At 45.4% G+C, this 23,095-nt stretch overlaps 1 protein-coding gene across 6 annotated transcripts in view; it reads right to left on the bottom strand.

Moving 5' to 3' along the window:
• Positions 1–14,716, bottom strand: part of ythdc1 (YTH domain containing 1) — an 81,936-nt gene extending 67,220 nt beyond the window's left edge. For all 6 annotated transcript variants that reach the window (XM_038804432.1, XM_038804433.1, XM_038804434.1 and 3 more), the window contains exon 1: positions 14,550–14,716. In XM_038804432.1, coding sequence (XP_038660360.1) covers positions 14,550–14,577 — 28 coding nt within the window. In that variant the 5' untranslated portion in view covers positions 14,578–14,716. The remainder of the gene's footprint in view (positions 1–14,549) is intronic.
• Between the last annotated feature and the right edge of the window lie 8,379 nt (positions 14,717–23,095).

The raw sequence follows: 23,095 nt of genomic DNA, 5'->3' as shown, positions 1-23,095 counted from the left end.
AGAGGGTTACCACACCTCCAGCGAGGGGCAAGGCAGGGGGGCCTTGTCTAATCACAGCATAATCCCTCACCTCTGCATTCTAGAAACCTAATTCAACATTAATCCTACTGCCCTTACTTCTACTGGCAAGATCACAGGCTGACGTGAGGCAAAGTCCTGAATGGTCCCATACTTGGGAGCCTCATCCTGAATGATGTGGCTTATGAAAAAATACTAAATTGATAGCTTAAATCACAGTTTTTCAAACTCAGGGTCTCGTCCCGCAGATAGATCATGGGTGGGTGGCGGAAAGTGATCAGTTGTGGCTTTCCCAGTCATGGGCAATGCGCACAACTGCAGCGGCCGACTTGCAGATTGAGAATGCCAGTAGCATTTTGCTTTGCTCCGCTCCATCCAATTGCCACCCAGATTATTGGGGGGGGGGGTTCTTCCTGTGGTGGGACTGTTGGAATTCGGGGAGTGGCCGTGTGGTTTGTGAGGGGTGAGAATGGCAGGTCACGATGATGACAGTCAGCACCAGTTCACTGGCTTCCACAAGTACTTCAATGCCTACACTATCACAGGGAGGCGGAACTATGTGATAGCTACAAAAACAGGGATTGGAGCAATTTGTGTTCTTCAAACTGAGATCCAAGAAGGCAATCACAGAAAATAAATGTTGTGTGGTTCTTCTCTGGGCAGGGCAGGTGGAATTTAAGGACCAGCATGTGAAATCTATGTGACTGTTTGAAACCTCTGCAATCGCGTCACTATAACGTGCATTATAAGCGATCAGTCTTCACAAATAAAATTCATGGGACGCCATGTGCTGTTTAACGATAAAAGAATATCGCCTGCATGCACGCCTCCTCAGGCGGATCTGGCAGTGCGCAGGCCCTGCGTCTAACTGGCAGACTGCCACCTCCTGATGTCAGCACGCTGTCCCAGGACCAAATTTATTTTTAAAAACAGCAGTCTTCCCACCAGATGTGGTGAAAGAAAGCAGGTCATGCACCCGGCACGTACACGGATGTCAGACAATTCCTGCTTTGGGCGTTAAATCACAGAGGAAAGTTTCCTCCATTTTGTAGCTGCCAGCAAGCAAGCAACATGATGAGTGTGAACAACTGAAGATGGCTCAGTTTGTAACAAGGAAGAGAGGGCCAGAGACACAAACAGGCCAGGATTTCACAACTGAATCTGTTGGAGACAGCTTCTTAGGAGTCCATGGCAGGACAAAGGATTGCTAGGACAGAGCTCCAGGGCCTTTGGTGAACAGTCAAAGAAAAAATTGAAAATAGGAACAAAGCAGTAAAGATGATTTCTTGAGGTATGGCTTTATTGTGTCAATGCAAATCAGGACGCAAATCCCATGTGTGTTATGTGCAGGGAAGTACTGGCAAATGAAAGATTAAAACCCTCAAAACTTCAAAGGCATTTGAAGTCTAAACATTGCACGTTTGAGGACAAACATCTTGATTTTTTTTCAAACAATGCAGCAAAAACTTAAATCATTAGCTGAAGTCCTTAGCAGAAATGTAACATTGAATGACAAAGCAAGTGAGATTGAGGGGACAAAGCAGGCTCATCTGTCACATTAAAGGTAAGCAAAAAGGTGGGTCACAAAGGTTGCCCGGCATGGGTCATGAGGTTGGCCATTTCGTAAAAATGAATCTCAGGCAAAAAAAGTTTGAAAAACACTGGGTTAAATGCACAAATATAGTGATGCAGTTGAGTCCCGGAAATCAACCAGTTGGATTAGGATGGCAGAACGGAGGAACATGTGAATCAAGTTGATCGGCAAAATATTAAGATTAGCTATTGCCCAGTATTTATTTTTCATAGACTCATTGCTTTCTGGTTGAAGTATTGGGTGCTTATGGACTCCAGTAACCCATAAAAACAAATTTTGGCAGGTCCTTGGGACTATCGCAGGCAAATTGCAGAGCATCTGGGAGAAGATTCATTAGGTACCTTAGTCCCTTAGAGATCACTTGTTTTTTTAAAAACAGCCTCACTCAGGATAACACGCAATGAGGCAGGCAGACTAATGATGTGCTCAGCTGCTCCATGGCCTCTTTCATATTTTCATAGTTATTAATAGACATTAAAGCAAAAAAAGAATATCTTCAGTAACATTAAACACTACTAAATCCCCATGCCATAGTTAGACTATACACCCCATTCTCTGTAGAATAACAGTTGCCACAAGGTCAAGTCCAACATCACTAAGCTTCCAATGGGTACACTTTTCCCCATTTTGTTGAGTTGTAACGTTGAGTGACTAGCATGAGGTGTGCCTCAATTTCCAGAGAAGTTCCGAACTAAACACCACCAGTAAGGCCAACTCCAGCAATTCTTTTCACCCCACCGTCCACACAAGGACAAGTCACCCACATTCCTTAGGTGGCCGCAGGATGCATCTGTTCAACCATCTTCCCTCCTACATTCTGCTTCAGTGTGAAGGCAATCAGTCTTTTTTCTCTGCTGACCAGACTAACTACAATCCTTTGTCTCTCAGACTTTGTGAAATCTCTTTTACTGCCTAAAACATGGAGACTGAAGTCTATCCATAGTCAACACAAATGCTCTTGCCAGTTTACTCGCGTGAACACCTTGTACTCTCTTGCCAGTAAGTCGACCTGCAGCCTCCTTCCTCACAGTAACCAATCGACCCAGACTTGTTTCCGGGCAGAATTTGGAGCAAGCCACATGACACCCTTCATTCTGGCTAGAATTGGATAGTTCCAAAACATAATCATCTAATACCACCTCTCACTCATAACAACAGTCCCAATTTGCTCAGCCTCTCATAAGACAATCCACTCATCCCAGAAACCAATCTAGTAAACCTTTGCCGTACCATCACCAATGCAAGCATAGCCTCCTTTAAACACAAGACACCAAAACTGCACACAGCTCCAGGTGTGGTTTCAAAGCTCCCTATAATCCCCTTGCAATAAAAGCCAAAATGCCATTTGCCTTCGGAATGTCTTGCAATACTTCCAAGAAACAAAGTTATCATGTATGAGTACTCCCAAGTTCTCCGGATCAACATTCCATGCTTTTTTTAAAAACGTTTTTCTGTTCTTACTGCCAAGCATGAATAACCTCACATTATATACTCCATGTGCCATCTTGCTGCCCACTAACTGAACCTGCCTATATCTGGTTGCAGCCTCGTTGCATCCTCCTCACAGATTACATTTCCCCCTAGCATTCCATGGTCAGCAAGCTAAGATGCATTACTCTTGGTCTCTTTGTCAAAATCATCAACAGATTGTAAATCGCTGAGGCCCAGCATTGATCCTTGCTAGCTACATTCCATAAGTCTGCCAATTTGAAGATGCAGGTTTATCCTGACTGTTTCCTGCCCACTAACGAATCCTGTATCCATGCCTGCATATTACCACAAATTCCATGCACCCAGAAATTTATTATCTCCAACTGTGTTATAGTTCTGTAAAACTAGTTTCACAAATGGAAGATCAGTGTTTGCACACAGGTATTCAGACACAGTAAAATCTCTGCACTAGTGAGGGTTCAAATGCTTCTACAACAATTTGGATTCATATACAAAGCAATTATAGTATAATGGCTCATGGTGATTTATAGGAGCATTGCACAAAGTTTAATATTAAAATACATAGACATGTTATGGCAAATGGCCAAAGGTTTAGTCAAGGATGCAAGTCTGAAGGAGCTTCAAAACAGAAGAGGGAAGGAGTGGGAGAACTTAAAGAGAAATTTTCAGAGATTTTTCCATGGGTGAGATTGAAGTCAGGTTGCAAAGTGAATGGAGAACGATTGAAGAATGTGATCAGGGATGGCCTTATCTGTGATTGACAAATGGGAACAAGGCCACATGAGATGCAAGGTCAAGAGAACAACTGTGTCTGGCAGGGCAACTTAGATGAGATCACTGCCAGTGAAACAAAACTGATGTTTCTGTTTTCATTTTCTCACTTCAAAACCAGAGCTGGATTGCATCCTAGATGCCATAATTACTTTTAAATGTACACCGGTGAATAGAAGAAACAGAGTTGAGAGATGGTGCAGATTTGTCTCAACAATAATGAGCATTCTTAAACAGAAGAAATGCATTTTGTAAAAATGTACTCCAGGTGTTGATAATTCCCTTGATGATCTAATGCATGCATTTTCTCATCTGGCAGCTGATGTACACATTAGCATTAACAAGAACCAAATTTGGGCAGCACGGTGGCCTTGTGGTTAGCACAACTGCCTCACAGCGCTGAGGTCCCAGGTTCGATCCCGGCTCTGGGTCACTGTCCGTGTGGAGTTTGCACATTCTCCCCATGTGTGTGTGGGTTTCGCCCCCACAACCCAAAAATGTGCAGAGTAGGTGGATTGGCCACACTAGATTGCCCCTTAATTGGAAAAAATAATTGGGTAATCTAAATTTTTAAAAAAACAAGAACCAAATTAAATTGATGTTATAGACCAAAATAGTAGAGCAACCACAGACAATCTTTGGATTTCAGATCGGTAAACAAAAAATTCGCAGAGTCCACGTCATGAAATGTATCTGGAATCTTACTAGTTTGAAAAGCTTAGTTCTCATTCTCTTAAATCAACTTAAGATTGCATCCTTGATATTATACAAATCGTGTATAACCCACGTAAACTGTAACTATGTTTGGGATAATTTTCCCCATGTCAATAGCTACAGCCTTGTGAAGTGCACCCTTTTAAATATTGCACTACAGCGGTGGTCAGTCTTCTTCTCACTCTGCTAATTGGAAGCAGGACTAAATAATGAATGGAAAGGACACTGAGCAAGCTGTCACGCGTCACTGGAAAAGGACGAATAGATGATTCAGACTTGGTGTGGCAAAATTGAGGCAGGGAGGGGAGCAGTATATTGAGACTTGGGGGTGGAAGGCATCTGATTGCAAGAGATGTGGGTATGCAGAATGGGACAGGTAGAAAGGGGGGAGGACGACAGCAAACTGGAGAAAAGGGCAATAGGAAGCAACGGTAAAGGGGTGGGTGGAGAGTTGCTTCAGCACAGCATTTCCTTCAGAAGTAGAAGAGGAGCCAAAGTGCTAAATGAGACCTGGGGCCTCCACATTGAAATACTCAGTTTATTCTTACTGGTAGGTAAATGGGGAAATAAAGAGACAAAGACAGTTGTACAATTAATTGTAGGTCGCAATTTTACAGCAGTACCAACCATCATCATATCCACAGGCTGGGAAAAATAAGCAAAGTGCGAAACCCAACAAATAGTCAAACAGAAAACTAGGAATTCTAACCCTTGGAGCCAAGCAACAATCTTCCTTTTTACAGAGAATGCACTGCTGGCAGATTCTTCATACTTAGCAATCTAACCTAAGATTAAACTCCAGGAGTATCCTCCCTTGAATGGTGCAAACCAATTCTCCCTATTCAGGTAAAGCAGGAGGTTCCAATTTCCAATGGGCAAACCAGAACCAAAGGGCTGGAATGTGTTCAGTAATTTCACTGTTGCTTGCAGTCGGTAGCTCCTTCACCTGAAGAAGGAGCCGTGCTCCGAAAGCTCGTGTTTGAAACAAACCTGTTGGACTTTAACCTGGTGTTGTAAGACTTCTTACAGTAATTTCACTGGCAGAGGGACAGGAAACTAGTTCATCCCCTGAATAGAAAGATATCTTCCACAACACCAAGACTCCCTGTGCACTTGACAACAAAGTCCTCAGGGTAGATTCACTGTTAGGAAACATCAACATCACAGCAAATTTTCACCTGGTGGTAGCTTTTTAAAAACCTATTCTTCCATGGGATGTGGGCATTACCGGCACGGCCAGCATTTGTTTCTCATCTTAATTGCTTTTGAACAGAGTGGCTGGCTAGGCTATCCCAGAAGGTAGTTAAAGTAAACCACTGTGGGTCTGGAGTTACATGTAGACCAGTTCAGGTTAAGGACAGATTGCCTTCTCTAAAGGGTTTAAGTGAATCAGATGTTTTTTTACAACAATCAATGATAGTTATCATGGTCACCATCACTGAGACTAGCTTTATTTTTCAGATTTATTAATCGAATTTAAATTCCGCCAGCTGTCACGGCAAGTTTTGAACCAGCGTCCAGAGTATATCCTCTGCATCAGTGTTTTTCAAACTCAGGGTCGCGGTGCTCACGATCATGGGAGAATCATGTGACCAACAGCCACCGCGGGGTTATACATCTGCCCCCTCAGGCAGATACTGCAGTGTGCAGGCCCAGAGCACAGCGAAAGAGACTGCCCCCACCTGACATCAGCACACTGCCCCAGAACAAAATTTATTTTTTAAAACAGCAAAGTCATCCTGCCAGACGCGGTGGCAGAGAGCAAGTCATGCTGTCCGTGCTTTGGGTACAAAATCACAGTGGAGAGATTCCTCCATTTTGTAGCTGCCAGCAAGCAAGCAACAGGACTGTGTGAAGAACTGAAGATGTATCAGTTTGTAATAAAGAGAGGGCCAGAGTCACAAACAGGCCAGGATCGCATAACTGAATCTGCAGGGAACTCAGAATTCGTCCACAGCAGGACACCGGAGTCCAGGGCCTCTGACGAACAACCCATTCTGAAATCGGGAATAATGCAGTATAAAGATAATTTCTTGAGGTATGGCTTTATTAATTGTGCCAATGCAAATCAGGATGCAAAGCACATACATGTCATGTGCAGGTAGTACTAGCAAATGTAAGTTTAAAACCCTCAAAACTTAGGCATTTGAATACAAAGCATGGTGCGTTGAGCACAAACCTTTGATTTATTTTTCAAAGGATACAGCGAGAACTTAAATCATCAGCTGAGTCCTTAGCGGAAATGTAACAGTGAATGACAAAGTAAGTGAGGTTGTGAGGTCCAAGCAGGCTCACCTATCACATTAAAGGTAAGCAAATGTGTGTGTTGCGAAATTCAGGTGGAGTGGGTCGGTGAAAGCAGGTCCTCAGGAAAAGAGCTCGAAAAACACTGCTCTGGATGACTAGTCATTGACGTTATCACTATGCCACCATCTCCACCACTACCATGCTGCAACGACCAAATCAATCTTCCTTAGAGGTCTTCCTTTACTTTCCCACCATGCATTGTCATACTTGCCAAAAAATCACTTGCATCTGCAACTTTTCCCAGCTCTGACAGATAGTAACTGTTAACCCATTCCCTCTCACAGATGATTCCGGAGATGTTGAGTATTTCCAGCATTATATAGTTTTCAAACTTCCAATATAATACTATGTTGCTCTTGAATTTGCTTTAGATGCTGAGGGCTAATAGCTTAAACAGCAGGAGAATTTCCCCGATCTTCTCCAGCACTATAAAATCGTTTACGATCACAAAGCAAAGACAGTGCCTCGAATTATCTAATCTGAAAGTCAGTTCCAACAATAGAGCACTCTTTCATTATTGTACTGGAGAATCAACTTGAATTGTGTGTGCAGGTCTCCAGAATATTATTTTAATACAATCTTCTCTGACTCAAATGTTAAGAGTTATGGACCTGCTGGTGATGTGTTCCCAGAACACATGCACAGGCAGTCCCCGACCAGGAGGAATCACACAATTGTTACAGCCATGGAAGGCCATTTGGTCCATTGTGTCATGCTACCTCTCTGTTAAATCTCATCCCATTTCCTTTAACCGTGCAAGTTATCTCTCCATGAACTTATCCAGTTCCGACTTCCAGTGGCGGCTATGAAGGAGTAAGTCGCACATTTGGTGGCTCTCGCTTTGTTCGGACTTTTGGACATTTCCCCCCAGACTTTTTTCCGGTTTAAAACTGTAAATTCGAAGGCTGAGGCAATTTGGTGCCGTTTCCACGTATCGGTGTATGGAGAAGAGAACCAGAAGTGCATGAAAAGGCAGAAATAAAAAGACAGGCGAGGGCTGGCTGAAGCTGCAGGAGACAGCACGGCCGAGGACCTGTATAGTTAGCAGTGCAACCTCCAACCAACAGGTGGCGTCAGACATCAGTCATGTGACATACAACTCTCAGCAGATGGTTGTAAGGTGCACAACAGGACAGCTGCACATCCGGGTAGTTCCAGGAGAGCCCATGTAACTCAAATAGTAACTTAGTCTGTATAGTATTCTGACTGTTACCTTACCACGTGTTAATGAATAAATCATCATTCTAGTTAAGTCACTAGCAGTTCTGTATGAATCACTGCAAAATATCATGGGAGCGTCCCTTTAAGAAAGGTTTTTGTTTTATCACATGGCTTCAGTGATGTCATTGTGTGGGTGGAGCTGGGCTGTGGCTCTGAGAGCTGTTTTTGGTTTCACTTTCAGGTTGCGACTGCTCTGGACTACAGACAGAGGAAATAAGTGTTTTGGCCTGTCTTTCTCCATTTTCATTTTAAAGAGTTGTTCCAGAAAAAAACATTGATTATAGCTGCCTACTTTGGTAACTTAAAAGATCTAGTTTGCTTTCCGGAAGGGTTTAAACCTGGTGAGACAGGATGCAAATCTCGAGAAAAGCCAGTCATATTCAAGTGAGAATGCAGTCTGCAGGGTCACCCCCAGTGAAAAGGGGTTTTTGGTATTTTTTTTAAAAACATTTACAGTACCCAATTCATTTTTTCCAATTAAGGGGCAATTTTAGCGTGGCCAATCCACCTAGCCTGCACATCTGTGGGGGCGAAACCCACGCAAACACGGGGAGAATGTGCAAACTCCACACGGACAGTGACCCAGAGCCAGGATCGAACCTGGGACCTCGGCGCCGTGAGGCTGCAGGGTTAACCCACTGCGCCACCGTGCTGCTCTCTGGAATTTTGTTTTTGAACAATTAAGGGGGAATTCGTTAAGTGTTATACATAGATTACTATAGCTGTGGGGTGTCTTTATGTTTGTAATTGATATAAATTCTTGTTGTGTGTTCATAGAATATAGCTTGTTTTGATTAAATTGACTGGGAAGACAGATGAATCACAACTTCCATTGACCTGGTGAACTATGGCAATTGACGACTCAACTCAAAAAAAGACATTGAAGTTTGAGATGGAAGATTTAAAGGCAGTCCACCAGCTTCAAGTCTCGGGTAATGTAGACAAAAATTGGCACCTTTTCAAACAGCAATTTAAACTCTACTCCTGAGCCCTTGGCCTGCAGGCATAGCCTGACGAGAGGTGCATTGTGTTGCTGCTCCTGGTGGCAGGTCCACAGGCAATTGAAATCTACAATGCAGACTTCCAGTGGCAGCTATGAAGGAGTAAGGCGCACATTTGGTGGCTCCCGCTCTGGTCTGACTTTTGGACCTTCCCTCCGGACTTTTTTCCGGTTTTAAACAGTAAATTCGAAGGCTGAGGCAATTGGGCGCCATTTCTACTTATCAGTGAATGGAGAAGAGAACCTGAAGTGCACGGAAAAGCAAAAATAAAAAGACAGGCAGGAGACAGCATGTTTGAGAAGCTGCTAGGGGAGCGGACATTCTCCCGACCCTTGGAGATGGACAGGGCGTGCAGAGCACTTGTGTGGAAGCCACGAACGGGGAACCCTCCAAGGGTAATGGTGGTGAGATTCCACAGGTTCCTGAACAAGGAATGTATTCTTCAGTGGGCCAAGCGAACGCAGAGCTGTAAGTGGGACAACAGTATCCTGCGGGTTTACCAGGACCCGAGTGTGGAAGTGGCCAGGAAAAGGGCAGGCTTCAACCAAATTAAGTCAATCTTTTTCAAGACGGTGAAGTTTGGACTGCTCTATCCGGCTCGTCTCTTGGTCACATAGGAGGTCCAGCATCATTATTTTGAGTCGCCCGAAGACGCGCTGGACTTCATAAAAAGGACTGGTGGTGAACTGATAACTTTGATGTAACTTTTTGGCTTATGTTGGTTTGTTTGAGTTCTGTTTAAGGGGGGAAAAATATCTTTTCATTTTCGGGGGGTTTTTTGGTGAATGTTGGCAATGCCTTTTGCTTTGATGTGCACTTTTGTGGGATGGAGACGTGCTTGTTTGGATTTTGATGCGTTTCTTTCAGTTGGGTGACTGTTAGATGAGGAAAATTGTTTGTATGATCGGGGGGGGGGGGGGGGGGGGGGGGACAATAGGTGGGAGACTATTTGGCGCCAGGTTGGGGGCCACCAAGTAAACTGGGTGAGCTAGCTCACGGAAGCGCAGTGGGGTGTGCGCATATGTTCAGTTTATTGTATGTGTTAGATTTCAGAGTGGTGTTGCTTGGGGGTGGGGGTAGTTGTTTTGCTGACGAGGGAGGGACTTTGGTTGAGGGACAGAGAGGTTGGTGGCAGGGGCAGCCGGGCTGGAGGTGGGCCCAAGAAAGGGGATGGCTGATCGGCAGAAGGGGTGGGGCACTGAGAGGCTGAGGAAATGCATACAAAATTACCAACAGGTAAATTAAACGGGGCAAGTCTCAGCAGTGGTGGTCTGGGAAGCGCTGAAGGCAGTGGTGAGAGAGCTGATCTCGATCCGTCGACAGGAGGTACACGGAGACTCCAGAGATAGGGCTTTTAAGGGAACAGCGGAAGCTACAGGCGGAGTTCGGCTTGTTAACCACAAGGAGGGCAACAGAACTGCTCAGAAAGGCGAGGGGGGCGGTCTACGAGCATGGTGAGAAGACCAGCAGGATGCTTGCACAGCAGCTCAGAAAAAGGGAAACAGCTAGAGAAATAGGGAAAGCTATTGACGGAGATGGGAACTTGGTTGGGGATTCGGCAGGGGTGAGTACGGCGTTTAGGGATTTCTAAAGCAGGCTGTACAGGTCAGAACCCACTACGGGTCCAGAGGGAATGAGGTGCTTCCTGGAGGGGCTGATAGAAGGACTGGGGGCCCCGATCGGGTTGGAGGGTCTGAAGGCCATGCAGGCGGGTACTGCCCCGGGACCGGACGGGTACCCAGCGGAGTTCTATAAAAATGTCTCCAGGATATTGGGACCGGTGCTGATGAAGGTTTTTAATGAGGCAAGGGATAGAGGGGTTCTGCCCCAGACGATGTCACAGGCCACGATCCTAAAACGGGGCAAGAACCCAGAGCTGTGTGGGTCCTACAGGCCGATATCCCTGTTGAATGTGGACGCCAAGCTGTCGGCCAAAATTTTGTTCCCCAGGATTGAGGATTATGTACCGGGCGTTATTGTGGAGGATCAGACGGGGTTCGTTAAGGGCAGGCAGCTGGTGGCCAATGTAAGGCGGCTGTCAAATGTGATCATGATGCCCCAGAAAGTAGGGAGATGGTGGTAGTGGTTGCAATGGATGCGGAAAAAGCTTTTGACCGGGTTGAGTGGGATTATTTCTGGGAGGTTCTGGGGCGGTTCGGATTTGGGAGGGGCTTTATTGACTGGGTCAGGTTGCTGTACCAGGCTCCTGTGACAAGTGTACGGACGAACAGGACGACTTTGGAATACTTTAGACTGCACCAGGGGATGAGGCAGGGATGCCCCCTCTCCCCACTGCTGTTTGCGCTGGCTATAGAACTGCTGGCAATTGCTCTGAGAGCCTCAAGGGGCGGGGTGGGGCGGGTGCGGGGGGGGGGGGGCCACAGAGTCTCGCTTTATGCGGCTGACCTGCTCCTGTATGTTTCAGATCAAATTGAGGGGATGAAAGAAATCATGGTAATTTTAGGGGAATTTGGCCGGTTCTCGGGGTATAAGCTGAATATGGGGAAGAGCGAGATGTTTGCGGTCCAGCCAAGGGGTCAGGAGAGGCGACTGGGGGAACTGCTGTTTAGATTGGTAAGGAACAGTTCAGGTAACTAGGTATTCAAGTAGCGCGTGATTGGGACCGGCTACATAAATTGAACTTGGCCCGGTTGGTGGATCAGATGAAAGGTGATTTCCAGAGATGGGATGCGCTCCCGTTGTCTCTAGCTGGGAGAGTCCAAACGGTGAAAATGACGGTCCTCCCGAGATTCCTGCTTGTATTTCAATGTCTCCCCATCTGTATTCCGCGGTCCTTTTTTAAGCGGGTCAACAAAGTTATTGCGGGCTTCGTGTGGGGGCAAGTCCCCGCGAGTGAAGAGGAGAATTCTTGAGCGGAGTCGGGGAGAGGTCGGGCTGGCGCTGCCGAATTTTAGCAACTATTACTGGGCGCTAACATAGACATGATTAGGAAGTGGGTGGTGGGGGAGGGGTCGGCATGGGTGCGTATGGAGGCAGCTTCATACAAGTTTGGGGCACTGGTAACTGCACCTCTGCCATGCCCGCTGGCTTGGTACTCCACCAGCCCCATGGTGGTGGCGGCCCGGAGAGTCTGGGGGCAATGGAGGAGATATGTGGGAGCAGTGGAAGCACATCGGTCTGGTCCCCAATCTGCGATAATCACCAGTTTTCCCCAGTGAGTATGGATGGGGGAGCTTGCGAATATGCTGGAGAGCTGGGATTGAGAGGATGGGGAATTTGTTTATAGAGGAGAGCTTTCAGAATATGAGGGCACTGGAGGAGAAGTTTGCAATGGTGAGGGGAAACAAATTTAGATATCTGCAGGTGCGGCACTTTCTGCATAGACAGGTATCAACCTTCCCACTCCTGCCGCTAAGGGGGATTCAGGACAGGGTAGTTTCCAGAGGATGGGTAGGAGAGGGAGCATCTCTGACATTTACAAGGAACTTATGGGATCAGAGGAGACCCAGGCAGAAGAGCTGAAGCGCAAGTGGGAGGAGCTGGGAGGTGAGATAGAGGGTGGTCTCTGGGCGGATGTGTTGAGTAGAGTCAACGTGACCGCAACATGTGCCTGGCTCAGCCTGATTCAATTCAAGGTCGTTCACCGGGCTCACATGACAGTGGCCCGGATGAGCAGATTCTTTGGGGTGAAAGACAGGTGTGCAAAATGTGCAGGAGGACCAGCGAACCACATCCACATGTTCTGGGCATGTCCAAAGTTCAGTGGATTTTGGCAGGAGTTTGGTGATGTCATGTCCACGGTATTAAAAACAAATGTGACATTGAATCCAGAGGTGGCGATTTTCGGGGTGTCGCAAGATTCGGGAATCCAGGATAAAGAGGCAGACGCTCTTTGCTTCCCTGGTAGTCCGGAGATGGTTACTTTTAGCTTGGAGGGACTAAAGGCCCCTGAAATCGGAGACCTGGCTAGCTTTCTCTGCTTGGAGAAAATTAAGTTCGCCCTGAGAGGGTCACTGTTGGGGTTCTGGAGGTGCCAACCATTCATTGACTTCTTCGCGTAAAATTAATCATTAGCAGAGGGGGGCTTGCGCAGATTAGGGGGTTAATTAATGGTAGGACCTGTTAGGGGGGGGGGGAGGTGGTATTTGCACTATGTTTATTGTCTCATTTACATTGTTTATAATGCCAAAAAAACCTCAATAAAATGTTTATTAAAAAAAAAACTTATCCAGTTCCCTTTTCAAAGCATCCATTGTCCCAGATTCCACATTTTGGTAGCACAATCCAGATCAGATCCTAGCCAATCGCTGCAGCAAATGTTTTTCATGTGGCCATCGGCCATTGTGCCACTTGTTATTAGAACATAGAACATATAGTGCAGAAGGAGGCCATTTGGCCCAGTCTTGAATGTCTTTCAATTCTCAACCGTTCAGCCGGAAGGAATAGTTTCTACCTACTCTGCCCAGCCCCCCCATTGGTTTGGGATAATAATTATCTTTATTGTCACAAGTAGGCTTACATTGCAATGAAGTTACTGTGAAAAGCCCCTAGTTTCTACATTTCGCCACCTGTTCGGGTACACAGAGGGAGGTCAGAATGTCCAAATTACCTAACAATACGTCTTTTGGAACTTGTGGGAGGAAACCGGAGCACCCGGAGGAAATCCACCCAGACACATGGAGAATGTGCAGACTCTGTACAGACAGTGACCCAGCTGGGAACTGAACCCGGAGCCCTGGCGCTGTGAAGCCACAATGCTAACCACTTGTGCTGCCCCATAGCTGTCAAATCTCCTCACAAACCTCATTCCCTGAGAACAGTCCCAGCTTCTCCAGTCTATCCATGAAACTGAAGTTAATAATGGGTGGAACTTTTCTCATGAACCTCTTCTTCAACCACTAAAATGCCTTCACATCTTTGTGATGCCCCGAATTGAATATAATATTCCAGTTGAGGCAGAGCCTGTTTCATCCCTGTCTTTGCACTATATGTCCCCATTTATAAAGCCCAGGTTGCCGCACGCTTTATACTTCCACTCTCTCGACCTACTTTACCACCGTCAATGGTTTAGGCACCCATCATCCCAGGTCCCTCTATTCCTGCACCCCGGTGGAGACTGCACCATTTTACATGTCTCTGGGCACTCTGCTCCTCTCCCTGGCTCAGGGAGGCGGAGAGGCCGGGAGGGCGCCTCCGACATCAGTAACATGGCGGCCTGACCTCCACCTCCCCCCACCGGAGCTGTCCAAATGTTGTAGCAGCATACGGATGGGCGGTGGTGTAGAAGCGCAGAGCAGTACATGGAGCCGGGCACACTGTAAATGTGTCGTCGTCCCCGTCACCCTCACACCCCGCGAGAGGGAGCCCGGATCGGCGGATTGTCGCCTCCCACCTCGCTTCATTTAAACAAAAGAGGCCCACAGAGGCCCTGACCCTTCGCGTTTCCCTGCTCCTCCTCCTCGGCTGCCAAACACCCACTGAGGCAAAGTGGCGGTGGCGCCTCTGTTTACCTTTATCGTCCCGAATTTCGGCCGCCATGGATGGTATGGGGAGGCTCGCCTCGCTCCGCCCCGGGGACTGCGCTGTCGCCGCTGCCGACTGTCCGCTGCTCGCAAAATGGCGCCGCCAGCCAGGACCGCCGTCATCCCACAGGCCTCTGCGCCACCCCGCGTCACAATGGGCGCCGTCCTGACGTAACAATCAGCGGCGTCGCCCCCTCATACTCCCTCCCCTCCCCTCCCCCCGCAGTCACCAGGAGAAGACACTTCATTCTGGAGGCTTTTCAGTGGGGGAATTAGCTGTGATCAACGACAATGAACCGCAGTTAACTTAGCTCAGATAGCACACTTCAAAGATAAACTCAAAACCTGAGGTCAAATTGCTGAAACACAGCAGCATTTCTCACAATAGGTTCAACACCAGGCCCCTCCCATGTCTTTCCTTTTTCAGATGGCCTTGCACTAATAATAATCAGTTTTATTTTGTATTATCGAAAAATGTTTAAACCATCCATGGGGAAACAATTTATGATGACATTTGAATTAACACACAAAGTGTTAATGATCACTAAGTTGTGCCTACAAACCAGAGGAAGTTAAACCACATTTGTGTCCTTGCATCCTTTTCATCTTCACTTATTGTTGGATAAGGAGCAGTTGGATGAGGAAGGAGCAGTGCTCCGAAAGCTCAGCTCGTGTTTGAAACAAACCTGTTGGACTTTAACCTGGTGTTGTAAGACTTCTTACTGTGCTCACTTATTGTTGTAAGAGTTCAACCACAATAGCAAAGTGGTTTTAACACATCAAGGCTATTGTTTTAACCAAGCCTTTGTCACCACTCATGTAGGGACTTAAGGGGAAAAATAGGCTATTGAGCCTGTACTGCCAATCCATTTGACTCCATCTATCTTGGTTCCATAATCATTTTAAACACTTCAGTTAGATTACCCCTCAAACTATGCTCATGGAAGATTAAGCTGTTCTGTTCCCAAAATTCAGCCCCTCTAGCTCCAGTATCATTCTGGTGTCTTTGCTGCACCCCTTCCCAAGTCAATGTATCCTTCTGGAGGTGCAGTTGGCAGAACTGAATGCGGTCGCAGTGGAAGTTTACGAAACTGTTGCATAACTTGCACCCATTGTACTACAGCCCTAGTCATATGAAGGCTAACACTCCATGAACCTTTCAAATTATGTTTGTCCACTAGTTTTTTAGTGATTAGTGTAAATGATTCTGCTCCTCCACAGGTCTCACCACTTAGAAGTTACATCTCCCTTTTTGGTTCGGTGTCAGTTTTGTATGTGAAGCACTGAGGGAAGTATTTCTTACATTAAAGGTGCTATATAAATGCAAGTTGTTTACCAATTTAGGGGACAACTCAAGATGACCATTCCCCTCTCTTGCCATCCAAAACAACCACTTGTCTGACTTTTCCCATGCCTTGCTAGCAAGCTTAAAGATAACAATTAACAATTGCTGTTGTGCCATGGGAATACATTATACAGGTGTGTTTATTGTTTTTTTTTAGAGGGACATTTTGTTTTCTGTAAAAATAACAATTCCAAAACAGGCAGTGGAACAATGTTTAAATGTTGAGATTTGTCAAAACAAGTAGTGCATTTTAGCAACATAATCTATTTTTGGGGATGATTGGTGCAAGGCCTTAGTTTCAATTTATTATGGCACAGCATAAGCATTACAAAAATATTTTTCATTTATATTGCTCCTTTACCCTCCAGTCCTACAACTATCAGAGATCCCTGTGCAACTCCAATTCTGGCCTCATACAGACACCCTCATTTGCAATAGCTTTAAGCTATATCTAAACTCTGAAGTTCCCTCTCAGGCTTTACGGCGCTCTCTCTTACTTTAAGATGCTCCTTAAAATCTGCATATTAGGCCAAACTTTTGGTTATCTATCATATCTCCTTATACGGCATGATATTGGATTGGATTTGTTTATTGTCACGTGTACCGAGGTCAGCGGCGTGCAGAGGTCTGGTGATGCCCGGGGCAAATCTTGATTGTATGCCCCAAAGACTCAAGTATAAGGCCTAATATACTGAGAAATATTATGAGAAAGGAAAACATTTTACACAGATGAAACATGAAATAAACGCTTTATTCGATTTTAATATTAATCAATCAAATTTATTAAGTTCTTTTCCCCAAATGATACCTCCTGTCACAAAACACCTGAACTACTTCACTTTTTACATCAGCTGTGAGAAATTTTTTTTCAATGCTTATTAAAGCCAGGTTGGTCAGTCGCTCCTGTGACATAGAAGACCTCAGATATGTTTTTATTAATTTCAGTTTTGAAAATGACCTTTCACAGCTTGCGACTGAAAATGCAATTGTAAGCAGTAATCTGTATGAAACACACAGCGTCGGAAAGACATCCCTCCCATACTGCAGTAAAGACTCCAGAGCATCTTTAGGATCAGGGGAGCTCTATTCCCTCCAGCTCGAAGGAGCTTCACAAAATCAATAATTTCGTCATATAACTGAATTGCAACCACATCATTGTCATAATAATTTGCAAAGTCTGAACATTCCTTTTTTAATTTCTCTCTTTCTTGTTCATCTTCAATCACTACTGAATTCAAGTTCAGAAGAAAAGAAAATCGGTCACTGAGTCTTTGAAGACGGACACTGCGGTCTTCAATTTCAGTTTTTAATCTGTTCACAATCTCTACCATTACTCTATTCATTTCTTCTTATGCCGTCAGTCCACTATCTCTTGCTGACTCTCCAGGCATTCTTCTTCTTCTCCTTGTTCGTGCAATTGGTATTCCCCAATTTTCACAATATTCATTGGCTAAATCTATTGCATTGTGGATAATTTCGTCACTCTTCAAATTCAAGATATGAATAAGTCCTCTCAGATCACAAGAAGCTTCATGGAACCCCATTTTCGGATCCTGCAAACGTTTTGAGACTTTCTCCACTGATGATAAAACTGAGTACCAAAAATTTTATAAAGCTATAAACGGGAACTGTTGAATAGAGTTAAGAACATAAGAACATAAGAACTAGGAGCAGGAGTAGGCCATCTGGCCCCTCGAGCCTGCTCCGCCATTCAATGAGATCATGGCTGATCTTTTGTGGACTCAGCTCCACTTTCCGGCCCAAACACCATAACCCTTAATCCCTTTATTCTTCAAAAAACTATCTATCTTTACCTTAAAAACATGTAATGAAGGAGCCTCAACTGCTTCACTGGGCAAGGAATTCCATAGATTCACAACCCTTTGGGTGAAGAAGTTCCTCCTAAACTCAGTTCTAAATCTACTTCCCCTTATTTTGAGGCTATGCCCCTTAAGTAGCGATCCTGCATCAGATTTAGTTTCCCTTGAAAATTCTCCTTCCAGCAGGTGTTGAAGGCTTGCAATAACGTTGTCACACTCTTCGTGGATTACTTGCACAGCATCATGGCTGGAACTCCATCTTGTGTCACACTGTCTTTTCACAGTCCGAGTGACAAATGATTTTAACACTTCCCAACGAGAAGTAGATGAAGAAAAAAAAGTAAAGAGTTTTTCTAGAATGCCAAAAAATGTAACAACAACAGGTTGCACCTCACTTGCATGGACACAGGCCAAATTGAGGCTGTGGTTCTCGCAGTTCACAAACACAGCTTTTGGGTTAACTTCAAGAATTTTTTGTTGAACACCTCCTCTCACTCCAGCCATAACTGCTGCGTTATCATATGCTTGACCACGACAGTCATTCATGGAAATTTTGTCTTCTTCCAATTTTTCCTGAATTTTATTTACCAGGCTGACTGCATCTTTCTTGTTGACTTGAAAAAATCCCAGAAATGTCTCCTTTATTTCTAATTTTCTGTTTTCATCAATATGAACGTAACGCAGAATTTCAGAAACCTGATCTTCATGGGCAATATCTGGAGTTGAATCCAGCATTATGCTAAAATATTTTGCGTCCTTAATTTCAGAAATTATATTTTTCTTGACAGTTTCACCAAGAAGATTGATTATTTCGTTTTGAATTCTGTTGGACAAGTAGGTGACACTTTTTGGTTTCTCTTTCCCTCTCTGCAAGTGTTTTGCTAAGATGTCATCATATTTGGCCAAAAGTCTGATTGTTGCTAGAAAGTTTCCTGTATTTTCACTGACTGTCTCCCCTGGCTCTGATAACCCAGATATTCCTTCTCCTCGATGTCCACGATAGGCCAGATTCTGTTTTGCCAGAAAGGATATAACCTCGACAATCCGTTCAGTTATAGCTTTCCATCTTTTCTTTTCAGCAGACATTTGCTGTTGAAGTTCAGCATCTATCGTAGTTGAATGATGGAGTCGAACTACAAGGTTCAGGTATTCCCTCATGTGAGCTCTATGAGAAGGGCTTTTCCCATGGTCAGGTATTGTTGGATTTAATTTTCTCCAAGTGGAGAAACCGTCTTCCTTTCCAAAGTTTGACACAGACGACAAATGCTCCTTTTAAAACAAAAAGCAAACAAAACAGTAGCATGCTTTCCGATATGGAGAGTATAACAACCATTTTCTCTCCACAATTTCTCCGTTTGTGGAAACTTTATCAAACCACTGTTTGGAAAATGATCTCCCATCCTTCTCAGCAAATGGACCACTTTTATTCTGATATCTTTCAGGGCCATGTTGTAATATTGTCATCTTCAAATGATCTGGAATCGGTTTCTTCAAACAGCCAAAATCGCTTCTTTGCAAAAATATGCAAATATCTTCTTTATTTTCTTCACATGGATCATCATCCTGACAACGAGACTGAGGAGAGAGAGTATTATGTTCTGACCGAGCTGAATACGTATCAGAAAAATCCTTCTCTGCACCCACATCATCTTTTACTTCTCCAGGTTCTCCTACTTCTTCTTTACTTCTTTTTATCCATGCATCTAATGCCCCTCTTTGATGGGACTCTTCTTCAACTCTGGCCCTCTTTTTTTTCCTGTTCTGTGCTCCACTCGGTTGTACACGAAATACTCTTAACATTTCATTTTCTATCTCAAAAACCGTAAGACGCATGAGAAAATGGGAAGAAAATGGTAAACAATCGGTCAGTTGCAGACGGATAAACCATATTTCATTTCTTTGTTCCTTCGTATCAAATTATTTCACACTGATTCTCCACTGATAATTTTGTGCAATTTATATCATAGACTTGCAAATTAGTGGTATCTGTATTCGAATATTAGCATGTTAAGGAATAAATGTCTCCTATTCCGAGATTAAATGCCATAGCAGTCCTCTGATCATCCAGGCTTCACTCTTACTACATCCCACGTAAATATTTCATTAAATATCGCCAAAAAACCTATAAAAACCATAGTTGCACCTGTTCTAGAGCTATTCACTGACCTGAGTAGGTAAAAGAACTAATCTAGATGCACAAAAAGCTGAAGAAAAGACGAGTTATGATTCGAGGAAACGCAGGAACGAGCAGCCACGTCTGCTTGTTGCTTTTTATGGTTGCACCACGTACATCATCCGCATGCGTGTGGGGGGATGGGGAGAAGGACCATTTTCTCTAGACAGAAAGGGTACACCATGTTAAAGGAATAAAGGGCTAACAACTGCCTCTGCAGTGTGGTGAGCCTCCAAAAATTGATTTATCACCGCTGAAATTTTAAAATTACTATCTTATTTCCTTCTCTGGGGCAGCACGATGGCCTAGTGGTTAGCACAACCGCCTCACGGAACTGAGGTCCCAGGTTCGATCCCGGCTCTGGGTCAATGTCCGTGTGGAGTTTGCACATTCTCCCCGTGTCTGCGTTGGTTTCGCCCCCACAACCCAAAAAATGTGCAGAGTAGGTGGATTGGCCACGCTAAATTGCACCTTAATTGAAAAAAATAATTGGGTAATCTAAATTTAAAAAAAAAAATAAAAAAATAAAAAAAATTTTAAAAAAAAAATTTTTTTTTTTCCTTCTCTGATTGGATGCCCCCATCCAATGGATGCCCGGGGCCAATGCACCGTCGGCCCCCCCCTCTGCACGCCACTGACCGAGGTACAGTGAAAAGTATTTTTCTGCAAGCAGATCAATTCTTGCCAGATTATTCTCCTGCAAACCACCTCACTATCACGTTTACACTATAGCTACAACCTTCAACACTGCGTTACAATGGGCAAAGCAGCATCTTGTATCTTTGTCAGAAAACACCCACCCAGCAGTTCCCACATGATCATGCAGCTGCATAAGAACATAAGAACTAGGAGCAGGAGTAGGCCATCTGGCCCTTCGAGTCTGCTCCACCATTCAATGAGATCATGGCTGATCTTTTGTGGACTCCACTTTCCCGCCCAAACACCATAACCCTTTATTCCTTTATTTATTCATCTTGAGTCCCTATAATGCACTTTTATTTATATCTTGTTATTAAGCCTTACTTTACCCTTTCAGGATCCTGAGTGCAGAAGATATTCAGCCATAGGATGCGATGGAGTGGTGGTGAGGTAAAGGTTGGTGGGAGTGGGGATGAATGCTATCACCCTAAACAGATAAACTGATTCTTCCCACATATAGATACATAGAAGATAGGAGCAGGAGGAGGCCATTTATCAAGACTGATCATCGAACTCAATAGCTTAATCCTGCTGTCCTTATATAATTATCAGCTAATGTTGTTTTCTAATGACTAGAATCAGACGATAACCATTGTTATATCAGCCGTTCTAACCCAGGTCTTAATTTGAATGTTTTACCTTCTTAAAATCCAACACAAATTGCTGGTAGTTGAAGGGTAGACATTTAAGCATCTTTTCAGGCCTAAGAAAGCCGAGGGGCCTCATCTAACAGAAATGGTTCTAAGTGTCATTTGTGGTCAGTTTTTCTGGGAGTTTCTGGGAGCGCCCCACAAATGGGGACCAGGCGGAATGGCACTCGTGGGAATTTTCCAAAGGATTGGACGCCCCCAGGTGCATGCCCTTTGTGCAGTGTGGCACCCTGGCACTGTTGGTGCTACCCAGGCACTCTGGCATGCCAGCCTGACACCCTGGCAGTGCTAATCTGGCACCCCAGCAAGGCCACCTGGGTGGGCCAGATTGGCAGTTTCAAGGTGCCAAGCTAGCATTTTTTATGCGCTGGCAATTGGGCCGGGGCTGCCCTGCGCATGTGTTTGGGGGTGCTGCGAGGGGCCTTCCCATAGTGCATTGGGGCTGGTGTGGGGTTGGTGGTCACGTCAGGGCCTCAGAGATCAGGACGCCATTTAAAAAGAGAATCACGATCTCTTGCTATGTTGAAGAGTGGAGCTCCTCAGTGTTGAAAACGGAGCTATGTAGGGCCTGGGCCAGGCTTTCCCCACTGAGATCCCTTATTTAACTCGAGTGGCATTGTACAGCCAGGAACGCTGCGAGCGCCAGGAACCACGCAGCTGAACACGCTTGCAAGCTTGCAATAACACTTTGTTCCCATTTAGTTGAATTGCGCCCTTCACTTTTTTGGGGCCCTGGGGAGTTCCTCACCGGTTTAGCCCACACTTAGAATTGTTTTTTCTTCATTGGGTGGCTGAACTCAGAGATCGGGACATCATTTTGATAGGGTGCCCGATCTCTAAGTGAGCTTGTGGGTCTCCCACATTCCGCACCCAAGAGCTATGTCACCCCACACACATGGGCATTACCCCACACCCCCCAAGTGAGGGCACCCTCCTATGAGGAGTGCTTGGGGCCCCCCTCTTCAGGTCCCCCTCACTCCCTTATAGGCCCCCCTCCCAAGAATCCCACCTGTCACACCCCCAACCTCCCAGAAGCCCCTTTTCTACCAGCCCTGTACCCCTCCATCCTCCCTGTCCTCCATCTTCCTTTCATGAATATGGCCCACCCTCAGGTCTTGACCCTTGGCAGTGCCACTCTGGCACCTGGCACCCTTGCACTGCCAGCCTGGCACTGCGGCAGTGCTACCAGCTTAGCCGTCCCACCCGGGCACTTTGGCAGTGACAGGGTGGCAGAGCCAAGGTGCCTCCATTCCAGGAGGTGGGCTAGGGGGCCACCCTGCCGTAGCCCTGACTATCCGGGGGCACAGGAGACCTCCCGGGTACTGTTCCGCCTGCTCCATGTTTGTGTGGATCAGTACTGAATGACACCCAGCTGAGGACTCCCTGGGGAGGCCATTAGATGCCGGGTGGCCGGTAAATACTGGGTATTTAGACCTCAGTAGGTCCATTGTGGGCAGGTTCCTTATCTCAACTCCTCACGGGACTCAGATAGATCCCACGGACATAGTGGCTGCCGGGAAGCCAGTGGGAGGCTTCAACCGGCATCTACTGGCTGCGCCGTGCTCCCATTCAATTGTGACCCAGCCGGAAGATCTCGCCCAAGCCTCCTAGTGGGGCAAGTCAGGGGAGTTAATTAGGGCATTTTGTAACTGGCTTAGACTGGTTCCAGAGTCAGGAAAGGCTGAGAGTATAAAAATAGACCTCAAAAGTGTAATGAGTTCAGGTTAGGTGTATTGGCCAAGCTAAATTGCCACTTAACTGAAAAAAAAAAATTGAGTACTCTAATTGTTTTTAGAAAATGTAGTGAGTTGGAGTTCTAGTTGCAGTGAGTGAGGCTCTGGAGTTGA

This window comes from Scyliorhinus canicula, chromosome 8, assembly GCF_902713615.1.
Source record: "Scyliorhinus canicula chromosome 8, sScyCan1.1, whole genome shotgun sequence".
In the NCBI taxonomy this organism is placed as follows: domain Eukaryota; kingdom Metazoa; phylum Chordata; class Chondrichthyes; order Carcharhiniformes; family Scyliorhinidae; genus Scyliorhinus; species Scyliorhinus canicula.
This window is presented reverse-complemented; position numbering and strand designations above follow the sequence as displayed.